This window comes from Adelges cooleyi, unplaced genomic scaffold, assembly GCF_023614345.1.
Source record: "Adelges cooleyi isolate 19-005CV unplaced genomic scaffold, UGA_ACOO_1.1 ACOO_flye_CR_arks_rails_tigmint_CR_PRNA_23, whole genome shotgun sequence".
NCBI classification, from domain to species: Eukaryota; Metazoa; Arthropoda; class Insecta; order Hemiptera; family Adelgidae; genus Adelges; species Adelges cooleyi.
The window spans coordinates 1,860,095-1,873,540 of NW_026095893.1; the positions used below are offsets into that span (position 1 = coordinate 1,860,095).

The 13,446-nt window shown below is 28.1% G+C and overlaps 2 protein-coding genes across 11 annotated transcripts in view; one reads left to right on the forward strand and one right to left on the reverse strand.

The window, feature by feature from the left end:
• Positions 1-13,446, reverse strand: part of LOC126835224 (clavesin-2-like) — a 36,777-nt gene that overhangs the window by 12,997 nt on the left and 10,334 nt on the right. The gene's annotated exons all lie outside the window — the stretch shown is intronic.
• LOC126835222 (protein quick-to-court) lies at positions 673-7,160 on the forward strand. 10 transcript variants are annotated; one of them, XM_050567653.1, is made up of 10 exons: positions 673-694; positions 1,854-1,947; positions 2,554-2,778; positions 2,850-3,043; positions 3,112-3,279; positions 3,345-3,504; positions 3,577-3,711; positions 3,780-3,860; positions 4,040-4,117; positions 6,443-7,158. In XM_050567653.1, the coding sequence occupies exons 2-10, from the start codon at positions 1,855-1,857 to the stop codon at positions 6,656-6,658; spliced, it is 1,350 nt and encodes a 449-aa protein (XP_050423610.1). In that variant the 5' UTR covers positions 673-694; position 1,854; the 3' UTR covers positions 6,659-7,158. The 10 variants fall into 10 exon arrangements, with proteins under 10 accessions (XP_050423610.1, XP_050423605.1, XP_050423607.1 ...); XM_050567648.1 differs by lacking the exon at positions 673-694 and adding an exon at positions 1,239-1,371 and having other exon boundaries at positions 6,443-7,157; XM_050567650.1 differs by lacking the exon at positions 673-694 and adding an exon at positions 1,312-1,438.

A 13,446-nucleotide genomic window follows, 5' to 3' on the forward strand; every position in this document is an offset into this window, starting at 1 on the left:
TGCCCCACCAAGGTTGAAGTTTAAATAGGATTAAACATAGGATTTCGACACTTGTGCACAAATCAATGCAAAACTTTTTTCCTATTCTTTAATTTGAGCTGAAGTTTTGATGGTTTTATAGCTTAGAGTCTGCTAAACATGTACACTATTCCCAAAAGTATATAAAATAAATTGTTGCCAGAAAATAAAAGTTTAACAATAAATAGGCGTTTCCAAGTGTTGAAATTCTATGTTAAATCCCATTTAAACTTCAACTCTTGTGGAGCACGGGTTAAAATGAATATTTTTTTAGTTTTTCTTTAATCTTAAAAATCTTGTAATTGACAAACTTTTGCGAACTTTTTACGCAGCAGTGGCCTAGTTTACACCGTTGTAACTATACTGTGTATACCTACATCTTTTATTAGGTGCCTTGCCTATAAACATTTTATGTTTACACCATGTGTCCTAAATTTGTCTCAAGCCCATTATAATAAATTAATAACTGTTATACCTTGAAATAATATTAACAACACTATAATGCTATAAAGTATAAACTATTATTAACGTATTTAAATGTAAAAACATAATTTATCACTTATAAGTTTTAAATCTTATCATAAATTTACAATTCGTGATAACCAGATAACGGCCTATCGTCTAAAACTGTTTACACCAGAAGCGCTATTATTGTCAACGGTCATTTATTGGCGAGGTAAGCAAAAAATATGACCTGACCTGACCAATTATTATAATACATAACTTAATACATTTACACCGTTTTACCTTACCTAACAATGGTCAGGTAACGTGACCTATGTGTGCGGAGTAAACTAGGCCAGTGTGGACCCGACTTTAGGCTATAACCGCTAAAGAATTTAAAAATAATAATAACTAATTATTACATTTTTCGGGAGCGGTTGCCAATTTGGATGTTTTACTTTTTTTAAATCTACTCGATTTTTACCGAGTTGCACGAAAAATAATTGATGTATTTAATAGTAAATGGATTATTCAAATTTAATTGAGAAATCAGGGGCCACTAATTATATTTAAGCAACCACTATTCACTAAACATCTATATACTTGATGTATAACTTGCTAGTTGCCTAGTAATAATTCAATTTTCATTGAGAACTCTTGTAAAAATTATGCTATAATATAAAATATAACTGTGTGATAAAACCGGACCACCACTAGCGCTAGTTATCATTACCACTAGACCCCATTGAAAATTAAAAATTACCTTATCGTAGTGTTCTCAGTGTTGTTGATGATGTGGCTTATCTTATAAATTTCAAGGCTAGGAATCAAATTAAAGATACTATTAAACCGACCGTAATAATTATCAGTTAATAGTGATTAAAATTTAATACATAGGTATATTTATAGGTAATACGTCTTAATCTGTCACTTTTCTATTGCCAAATGCTAGTGCTATTGATAAATTAAGTAGTCGGTAATATCATTAGACACTATGAATATCAGTTATCACTATTTGAGATGACTTCTGCGAATAGTGAATACTACATTCTACAATAATTGTCTAAAAATATTATAGATAAATACATACATAATAAATTGATGATTGTTATTTGTTTACGTATTGGTCAAGGCTATCATTAAAAAACCGGTTAAATTAACTTCGAGTATGAATAATTTACAATTCGGATTTAAACACTTGAGTTATATTATATTGAGTAAAATGGTTTAACTAGGTACTATATGCAAATTAGGTTAATGTGTTTAAATTACTGAATTGTTGGCTACCTTATCTACTATATTGTATGAACAATAAAAACACATTTATAAAATATTGTTCTAATTCTAATGTATTAATCACCTAAATTTTAAATTTTGTGTTTTAAATTTAGCATGTCAAGTAGTAATAATGCTTCACCTAGCAGAATACCAAAGCCTAGTTTGCTACGTAACAGAACCCCGAAAATACAAAGACACCAAAGTTTGGTAAGTGTATGGATTTATATTGTTGTAAGATACCTTTGCTAATTATTCAAGAGTCAATTTAATAACTATCTATATGTTTTGTGTATTTTATATTTTCTTTATTATTACATAGGTTATATGACCTAGTTTAAACCCATCGAGTTTAGATGTTGTTATGAATTTGTAAAAAGTACTATTAAAATAATTAATGTGTAGTAAGTAAAATTGTTTGGAACAAATTAAAGTAGCATTGGAAACTTTATAACTGTAAAAGCAGTAGAGTATGCTGGGAATCTGTAATTTTATTGTTTGCTCTAAAAGTTTAGACGAGCTAAAATTAAATAAGTGCTTGTTAAATCCTAACTGCACAAAAGGATAATACATAAAACAATTTATTTTAACTCTCAACTACAATCAGAATTATGGTAATAGATTATAATACTAGGTACATTAGTTGGGTAAGGGCTAATATTCTGTGCAAAAGACGGGTGTTCTTAGATAAACCAATCATTTTCCTACTCTTAGCATTGTCACTGTTAAAAGTACAAATTAGTATAACAAAACTAAAAATATAGGTACTTAAAACTTTTATAATTTCTAACCTATATTTCTTTATGTTAATCATAGCAAGCATTAAATACCTATGAAAAAGATGATGATTGTGCATCAGAGAAGAGCTTTGGTAGCACAACCAGTAGCCAATGTGATAGCAGTCATGCTGTATTTGCTTTAAACGGAACTACATATTCAAATCGTAAAAAAGCGTATCTTCATTATTGCCCATCAAATATAGGAAGTGAAGAATATCTTACTCCAACACAAAGATCAAGTAGAACCATTAAAAACCTCAGAGTAATATTTTTAAATAAAAGTAATTTCAAATAAAACATGTTGTAATGTTAGTATTATGTTGCAAAATATAGAGACTTTTAAATGATGCTCATAGTGAACTTAATGAAAAAGATACAGAGATTGAAAATTTGAAGAGAGAAAATAATGAACTTAAAATTAAATGTGGTTATCAAGCTGCAAATGATTCAATAGCAGAAGGAGATGAAGAAGAAGAAAGACCACAGTTTATTCATAGTAAAGAACTATCTTCTGAATGTGATTCTAGGTAATTTCATAAATATATAATGATATTTATTTTAAATTAATTATTAATTTCAAGTTTTATTTGTTTAGCAAGTTATCTAGAAATTTTTTAAATCCTTCACCATCTCCAGCAGACTCTGGACATGGTGATGAATATGATGAAGTTAAGAAGTTGCGACAAGTATATGATGAACTACGAGAGAAACATAATGATAAAATTGAAGAATTGTTAAAAAATTTAGGTGAACTCAATGAAAAGTATGTTCTTATATGCTAAATACGGAAACATCATGTGTACTCTACATTTTTAATTCATTGTCTAGATATTATGGGTTAAAACCAAAATTGGATGAAGCTAATATCCGGATAAAAGAACTTGAAAGAGAAAATGAATTTTTAAAACGGTCATCAAACTCAGAAAATTGTGAAAAAGCATTTATTGATGGCCTGACCCAGACCCAGCCAGTATTAATGGATGTCAAGGTTTCTATAATATACTTTTAAAATTTTAACAAGAATTTTTGTAACTTCTAGTGTTGTTTTTTTAATTATTAGCAAACTAATACTGATAATCTGAATGATCATTTTAATGGTGCAAAAATGAATTTATCTAATTTCGCAGTAAATGATAACAAAATTACTGTGTCTGAAATTGCAACCCAAACACAGCTAGATTTGTGTTTAGAAAAAGTTTGTTTTAATATATTTATTTTCCGAGATTAAATTATCTTTATTTTATACAATGTTTTTATTTATAGATTACTGAAACTGATAATCAAGTAGATGACAAATCAATTGACGAAATTAATAGTATGAAGGTGGAACTAAAAAAAACCAAAGTAGGTATATATTTAGAGAAGAAAAATTGAAAAAAATGTCTTATAAGTCACAATTAATTTAACTGTCAACTGTGTATGTGTCAACATTATTCAATATTAGTTTGCCATACGTAATTACACGGTTTCCCGAGTAACTTACAATTTTGTTTAGAATCTTTTAGAATTTGTTAAAAATTTAGGGACGTAGTCAAAGTGTCGGTGGTGCTTTATTATCTGGACCTGACGCCATTGCCCTTTGGATGATCGGCACTAAACAGGTTTGTCTTCATAAGACGTTAGAGTAGGTAGTAATATGCATGGGAGTTAGAGTTCAAAAATATCTATTTATCTTATTTTTGCTACGGCAGTAATTCTTATAGATTTATAAAAATACTTGAACTCATTTAAAGGTATACAGTAAAATTATATGAATTTTTTATTTATGTATATTTTTTATTTATCATCTTATTATTATCTATTATCAATATATATATTTATATATATATAAGATTTCTCATCTTGATTTGTAGTTTTGCCGGTACTTTTATTGAGGTGTGGTGTTCTTTCATTCAGATCATTAAAATGGTGTGCAATTAAAATTATTTCAGTAAAATCGTTGCAGTAACAATGTCGCCCAAACAAATTTTTTGCAAATTTCCCATGTAAGTAGTTGTTAAAAGATCTTTTATTGGATTCCATGACTTATTTTTTCTTCGGCATCGTTTGTTTTTTTATATTTTTTTCTTAGGTAGTTTAAAGTCAGCAGTATAATGTTCCATTTTATATTGGTTTAAACTCTTCTTGTTAAGAGCATTAATGAATGTCCGATGAGAAGGTTGCAATGAACATAACATAGAATTAAAACAATTATTATGCTGTCTTTCAACTAAATTATAAATTTGTGAAATATTGTGTGTCAACATAAAATAACGATTCTAGACATTTATACTATATAAAGGTATTCTTCTTAACCTACAACGTCTACCAATCCACTAATTGTTTCAAAAAAGATTTTAATTTAATTTAATAACATTTCGTCATTTTTTCGGTAAAATTTAGATTCGATTAAGGCACAACTTTCTATATTTCATCTTTGTTGTACAGTTTATTTAAATGTACATACATTTATTAAGTTACTTGGTACTTTTTGTTTTACTCTGTTTTACTTTTATTTTGATAACAAAAGAATCATGTTAAAATAATCTTCCTTTATATATGTGACATAGTAGCTGCAATGTTTTTGCCACATTTTGAAATGTATCCCATTTATTCACAACATTCAGATTTAGCTGAAGAACAACAACTCTTTTAGTTTTATTAAACGTCAACAATTTAATTAATGTAAAACTTTTTTTTTTTTACACAAATAATTGGTACAACCGGTGATGGACACCCATTTTATTTAATATGATCCCTTTTCTCACAGCGTTTGGTTTTGAACTCTAAATAGATGTATCGTCTGTTTAAGACTAGCTGTGTCTTCTTACACCTTAGACTTGAGTTAATTTAATTAATTATTTATATTAACTAAAACCGGTATTAGCTCATTATGTGATAACAAATTTTTAACTTTGTATTATACTTTATTTATACGCCACTTTTTTCATAATACAATTTTCAAATTTTCACCGACCGGTAGAGTTCTGGAATTTTTTTCATTTTAAGTTCGTTAAATGATGATTGATGTAAAGTGCCTACCAAATTAATCAATTTATGACCTAATTATTGATTATTTATCCTTCATACATAATATCTGCTTGAAGTTAGCGTTTTTACCTCAACCCTATATACTGGCTTCCCTCCCCTATACCATGTAAATTATTTTAAGCAGACTATAGTACTTTTTGTTGTGTGATAATTTATTTTTTCTGTACTATTTATTATTTGAACATGAGTTTTGACTAAGTTGAGTAGTAATTGTTATTTAATACAAATTTTAATGTTCTTTTTTATAACATACCATGGTTTTTCAAGTATTTTTCACGTCTTTTTTAAATATTGTGTAATATGTTGATGATGCTTTTTGATTTACTATTATTTATTGATTATATTTTCATGTTGTTTCTTTTTTTATTTTTATTATTGTAAATATTGTTTAAATGTAGTTTTCTTAAATTAGCAACTCTTTCTTGGTTCTTTAGCAAACGTATTATGCAAAAAATTGATGGTTATTTTGTTATATGTCAAATATTCTATGCTTTTTATTTAATTTATATACGTCAGAGGTATTCAAACTTTTTCATTCCACGGCTCCTTTGTGTGTCCACAATATTGTGATGGCTTCCAACAAGCACCTGACAACACGATACATTACAGGCCACAGCTCCCTTGACCAAGTCACATGACGGCCCCTGAGAGTCGCGACGCACAGTTTGAATACCTCTGATAAACGTAATTTTTTAGTCCATTATTTATCAGGTGATGTTTACTAGTTTTATTTGCACATTATTTTTAATTTGATTATTTTTTATGTGTATAGTTTCATTACTTGTACAAATATCCCGCACTATGTAATAAGTTATAGAAAATATTTATTGTTACTGAAGCTTTATGTAAAAGTACTTATTACAATATGACTAATAGTTGTGTTTAACACTTTTCAGGCAATGTATGAAAGTATGCTTCAGCAACAACTAGAACAACAACGGCAACGTCCAATAAACGATGCCGAAATGACACTGCAGTTTCTGAAATCAGCTTTTTACTATTACCTTACGGATCCGGCTAATTGTACAGGACATTTAAATGCTATAATTAGTATTCTTAGGTATTCGGACAATGAAAAAACTATTATTGAAAGAAATCAAGCATGGAAATAAATGCATGCTTATTTAATTTTAGTTGGGTGGGTAAAATACCTAAAATACTAAAATTTTGATTACATAATTTTGTGTATTTACTTTCAGTTTATAAACTAATTTGTCCTAATTAGTAAAAAGTAATTACACATAAATTGTTGTAAGCAAACTATTTTAAGTTACCTTTTTATTTTGTATTGAGTTTTTTTCTCTCGAATTTATTTAAATTCCTAATAGTTGTTCAGTATTTTTGTTTGTTGTACAAGTTAAGTCAGTATTTTGACAAATTGGAATTCTGTGTGATTTATACAATAATTGTATGTTTTTTTATTGTTAAGAAAAATAAGATAGGAAACTATCTTGACATTAGGCTTCACTACTTTATATTTGTTCTCACTTAGTACTGTGTTGTGTTGTTTTTACCTCATATTATGAAATTAATTATTATTTTAGTTCCTTATAGACTATAGTATAAAACTGATATGGTGTTTATAATTAATAAATACTGGGATAAATAACCATTTTTGGGACTACACAAAAATGTTGTAATTGTTTTATTTACATTTTACGATACCAAACAATTTAGCTTGTCGTCTATGTATGTAAAGTAAGTTTTGAAAAAATAATTTATTTAAGAGGACCCTACACCGCCCATTTTAAGGAATAAAGTATAGGCAATTTTTCTCAAAATCTTAATTTAGCTCTTGAACTATTGTGTATATTTATTAATACATACAGTTATTAGGACTCTTTATTTATTGCCGTTTTTTTTGTTTGACTATCAGTATTTTTATAGAATAAATTAAAATAGTTTCCTCATCAAAACGGTTTTGCGCGGGGCAAGTAAGTGAGGTCAGTATTAACAGTAGATTAACCAAATTTTCTCAATGTATAGTGAAGAACTTTATCTTTGCTATAGCTTTTTTTTATATCTATACTTAATGTTTTTTTTTTTAAACTAAAGAAAAAAATGATTAATTTGTATTGTGTTTAATTTATCCAAAAACTAAAAACGCTACGGCATACATAATGTTCTCTGTCCATTGTAAAAAATGTATGCGGATACTGTAATACTGCCCTCACATACTTATCTCCCCAAAATCAATTTTTCGCGGATAAATTAAGAAGGTGTATGATTAATAATGATAGCATTTATGTACAAATATTAATTGGTAAATGGTTTGGTCAATAGCTATTTCATCAATAACGGAAGTCGGCAAGTTTTAGTGTAGTATTATAATATTAACTACATTTTAATCGTATATTCGCATATTTATTAGTTTGGTGGCTTATTCTAACATCAGTGGTAAAGGTTCAAAATGTAAATGTAAATTGTGTATCTTTCCAATAAGTGTAAATCGTAAAATTTGATCGCTTACCACGGATGTTAGAATAATTTCTCCATCACCAAACTTTTACCAGATGATCTTCTCACTTATAAGTAAGTATTGCGTGATTTTGTGTTGTGGGTCATTAAAGTAGGTAGTTTTCAGCAAAATACCCATGTTTGAAGCCGTAAATTAATAGCAAAAAAAAACTTAATTGGTTCAAAGATGATATGGATCATAAGAACATAACTTAAATTTTATATAAACAAAATATTTTTTTTTAATTTTTAACTTTTTGACCCCAAAAAATGTTTTTGAAAAATTAAAAAAAAATAAAAAATTTTCTAGGGTTAAAAAATAAAAAAAATATATTTTCTTAAAATATGGTTAAAGTACACTTAATTAGAATTTTAACTGTGCAGGTTTTATGCCTATACCACCATCGGCGGTCAAATTACAGAGTCGGGAACATGAGGTGGTTTTGGATAATTTTTTTTTTTTAATTGACCTATCTAGGTCCAAAAAAAAATTAAAAAAATTTTTTTTTTATGTTTTTGTTATCAAGGACCTATAGAGAATGTATGATAAAAATTTCAAACATTTTTGAAGTATAGTCGCACACCCCTTAGGCGATTTCACGTGGAATGACCCCCCTATGTAAACGAATATTAAATATGTTAAAATTAACATTTTTACGATCAGAGAGTACATTTTAAGTAGGTACAGTTACTAATATTAGGTAAATCATCACTTGGTAATGTTAATGGAAATCCTGTAAAATGGAGGATCCTCTCGAGCTCGTAATTTATAGTCCTTTAATGATTACAGCTGTACCTCCCTCCGTGTGCTCTACCACGCGGGTGCAAAGTTGTATAGATTTTATAGTTTTTTTATTTTTAAAACAGTCCATGATATGAAGTGTACGAAGAGCAATGACAATTTGTTCAGTGTTTAAGAAGTTTTCAAGTTCTTGTTTACGTTGTACTAGCCCGTTGGCGTTCCACGCTATGATCCGCAGTGTACGGTTGTTCTTAGCTTTGGACTGGTTATTATTTCCTAACCTATCCAATCTAGAAGCAACGTTGTCTAGCGTTAGTGAATAATTTAAAATTTAAATTACATCGTATATTAAAAAAAAAACCATGTCGATAGAATACATTATGCACACTTACTAAAAAGTTACCAGGACTTTGATGGATTTCTTTTGATTTGGATTACGAGAAAGGGAACAAAAAGATGTTGCCGAAATTTCAAATAATTCTATCTGAAACTAACTGTAGTCTGTACCACTATCTGTATTTTCGTTTAGCTTAATCATAAAGTGTTTAATACTCAGGTATTGCATTTTAGTTTTAACCTGCACCTTTTGCACAGTTGTAGTTTCTGATGTTTTATTGTTAATTTTGAATATTTTGCCTGAAGCCTGCTTTTATCAAAAACATTATGCGTGTGTTTTGTACATACTACAAAGTAATAAAAATAATGCAATATGCCATTTCTTTTTAGTGCTATGAAGTGTAAAGCCTAATGTTTATCGTAGGCGTGGAATAATTATATTTTTTCACGTGGGATTTAATAAGACAATACGCTTACTTTATATGCATATAGAAGTCAATTTAAAATATCGCCAAGAAAAGTTTTGAACTAATAATACCTTCGTGTAATACTTGATGGCTTATTCTTCGAATTAAATGTTAAGTTTCAATAAATATGAAATACGAATTTTCAAATAAATTTTTTTTTTATTTATTAAGAAATGTAGGTACTCGAGTCTTGACGATAAAATATTAAACAATAAACAATAGATAACCTTACTATTTTGTAATGCTCGGTCAATTGCATCGTTTAATTAACTATTAGGAAAAATAGTATATTAGAATAAGGAAAAACGGAGGTTTAACCCTAAATTAATAGTGTGCACTCAATACATTTTTTAAGTTGTTTTTTGACGAAAAGTTCTTTATTCATATTGTACCTCTACTGTAAGTCTCAATATTCACGAATATTTTAACCTTAAATAACTTTAAAAGTAATTATCCAAAACTAGTTGTAGACCAGTCAAAATCTTCAGCAAATTATTCTTAATAAAATGTCTATCTCAAATTTAATACTTTTAAAGTAACCAAAAAAAAATAATTCAAAAAAGTAAAACAGTTAAGAGCAATCAAAACCATAGTGTTTATAGCGTAAATTAGTATAAATTAATTTAACAACAAAAAATCTTAAAAATATTCACTAGAACAAAAGTTATTTCTTTTGTCATGTCTTTGTGAAACACCCGTAGAAGAGTAGTGCGACTACGACGATTAGTCTTATAACTTTGCTTGCAATACTACTTAGTCGATTATCTTGATTCAACCAAAATGTTAAACTTATCATATTCTTTATTATTATATTATCGCCATTAATTTTTAGAAGTGTTTAAATTATTTTAAAAGAATTCCTAATCCTACAGAAACAGTTGGTTGTTTAGTGTATGTATAGTTTTGGGGGTCAGGTGTGGGGTCGTCATCATTAGATAAAAAGGGTTTCCAACATTAACAAGTAATGTAAGTGCGACCTTTTCCAACGAAATAACGTTTTCACAGGAATCAAGGAGTCAACCAAAGCTGTCATCAACCTACCCGGCTATTCGGCAATCGGTATTGGTGGCCTAAATTGGGTTTCCTTTTAAAATAACCCAAAATGGCTATTATGTAAATTTAAAAATTATACCTTGGAGCTTTTACTACGTAAAGTGCAGGCGCGTGGCGGAGTGAGATAAGGCGAAAATAAATTGACATGGTTGAAATTTATTAAAAAACCATTTTATTTGTATGTGTTGCCTTTATAAAACTCCTTAAAAACTGCCCACCTCCAATCCCCTAACGTTTGTAATATTAAAAAAAAATAAATGTATAAATCTTGTCATCTATGTATTTAGGTTTCATCTCGAAACGCCGTTTTTTTTTTTTGTAAAGATTTCAGTACTACCTATCTCAAAATGATTCAGCCTTGACACCACTTTTCTAAATTTTTACTAAACCCGTAGGTTCTTTATACTTAAGTATAAAGACATCTAAAATCATCGGATTTTTATTATTATTTTTTTTTTTTAAAAGGAAAACTTATCAGAATTTTAAAAACTCATTTTTTGTGTGCTGTAATAAGAACTTAAAGATTACATTCGTGGAAATTGAATAAAAAACGTAAGATCAAATTTTAATACCTAAGGCTATTTTTTAGCATTTCAGATAAACTATGAATTACCATACTTTTAAATGAAACGTTGCCCTACATTGGAACGTTGTATATCATGTGTACTTAATTATAGTTAGTTTAATTATTTTATAGCTTTCATTTTATCGGTCATGGATAATAGACTAAGAGATATGAAACATTTGACCTATACTACTTGCCGAAGGATAAAAGTTGTATGGCTTAAGAGGTATCCGTGGATCATAAAACCGCAAACCCCAGGAATGTTACACGGTTAGTGGTATAGTAGGATGAAGAATTAATATTTTGAAAAATTTAAGTACCATCTCCAAGCCTGGCGAATTTACCAATTATTTATTTTATATTTTTTAGATAACCGAAAAAACTGCCAGGAATACATTTGGTTGATAACATACTCAAAATAACTATTAAAGCTCGCGTAATTGTCTTAGGGGTGATACTTGAATTGGTTAGAATTTTAACTTTTCATCCTACCTTTACCCAACCGGGTACATTTCTGGACTTTGCGGTTTTATGACCAAGGGATACTTATCTTTAAGCCGTACAATTTTCATCCTTCGGTGAATAGTGCAGGTCAAGTATTTTATATCTCTTAGTCTATAAACGTTAAAACATATAATATTTGTAATTAATGTAGGTAAGTGTTATTTAAATATTTTTTTCTAAATAATATATAATGTTGTTATTACTACTGCCATTGATGAACAGAGATTATATTGGATGGCAATATTATTCGATCAGGGATTGAATTGTTATATTGCATTATGATATTATGAACAATGTTCCTTAAAATTATTCAGGAGAATAAAAACTAATAGAAAATTACATACTGTCCACCAATCAAAACTGGCCATCAAACTATGATTAACAGTATATATCTAATATTTGAGTGTTCTTGCTAAAATATCGAAGGTTTTACTACCTATTATATGACATATTTGTATATACGTAAACCACTATAATTTAAGGAAAACTGTATATTATTTAATTGATATACTTAAATTATGTTTTTAACCTTTCTTGGATTATATAAATACAATAAAACCGATACCACTTGAAAACATAATTACCGTTATATAATTTCGGCCATTGTTAATAAATAATAATAGTGAACTATTATGTATAGTTTTGTGCTACATTCGTGGTTTCAGAAGGAACACATGGCCAAATAAATTTGATAAAATCGATTATACCGAGTACAGAAAAACGTAAAATTAATGTTATAATGTTTTTAAACTATTTTATTGAAACTAACAAAATGTGATTAATAAATTAAATGATTTGTTTCAGGGTAAAATAGGTAAATATAGCGATCATTTCAGTTAACATACAGAGTGATACACGAGGATTTGAATATTTCACATACCTACCTACCTACATTTTATACGTCAATTGGTCAGATCATCATGTAACGTGATGTATAAAGTCTTCCGCTTCTTATTTATATTTATTTTTCTGTATAATGTATTGAAGTTATAATGAGAAAAATTCAATTAATTTCTTTAAGAGTACTGAATGAGAGTATGAATTTGAAGTTGATTATTAGAAATTTGTAAAAGAAAAACTATGCAAACATAAAAATAGAAAAATTTTTCAAAAGAAACGACATGAAAATGAATCAAAATTCAATATCTCATGTACAGTATAGGTACACGTAATTTCGAATAGGAAAAAAGACTTTTATAAAATAATCAATAATAAATAATAACTGTACAGACATATTTTTATTACACGCTAACTATATAAAGACCAGTAATATTCTTTATTTACAAATGGATTATTAACACAAAGATTCGACTGTGTATTCGAATATATTATCCACGTGCGATAATCGTGTGTTACTGAAGTCGTTTATTAATTATATTAATTTTGTTATACCTATTTCTTAGATCCGAGATGCACAAGGGGTTTCATTATATATTTGATGTTAATTTTATTAGAGTGTGAACACTATTAACAATGTGTATCCTAATTTTAGTGTTTAGAGAGTTAGTAATATCCCAACACGATCGTGTTGGGAAAATAATTTGCTCATATGGTTGCGCATATATTATATTAAAAGTACACGGTTAACCTAAAAGGTATTGTTTTGAATTTTTAAAGTTAATTTATGATATATTGGTTCCGTGGTTTGTACGATAATATTATTGGTAATAAAATAATGAATAATTGTCCTACGACTTAGAGACATAACCCTAGTCTCTGAGTCGTAGCCATGTTTGTAGAAATTATTAATAACGCATATTACGGTCATATGCTCGT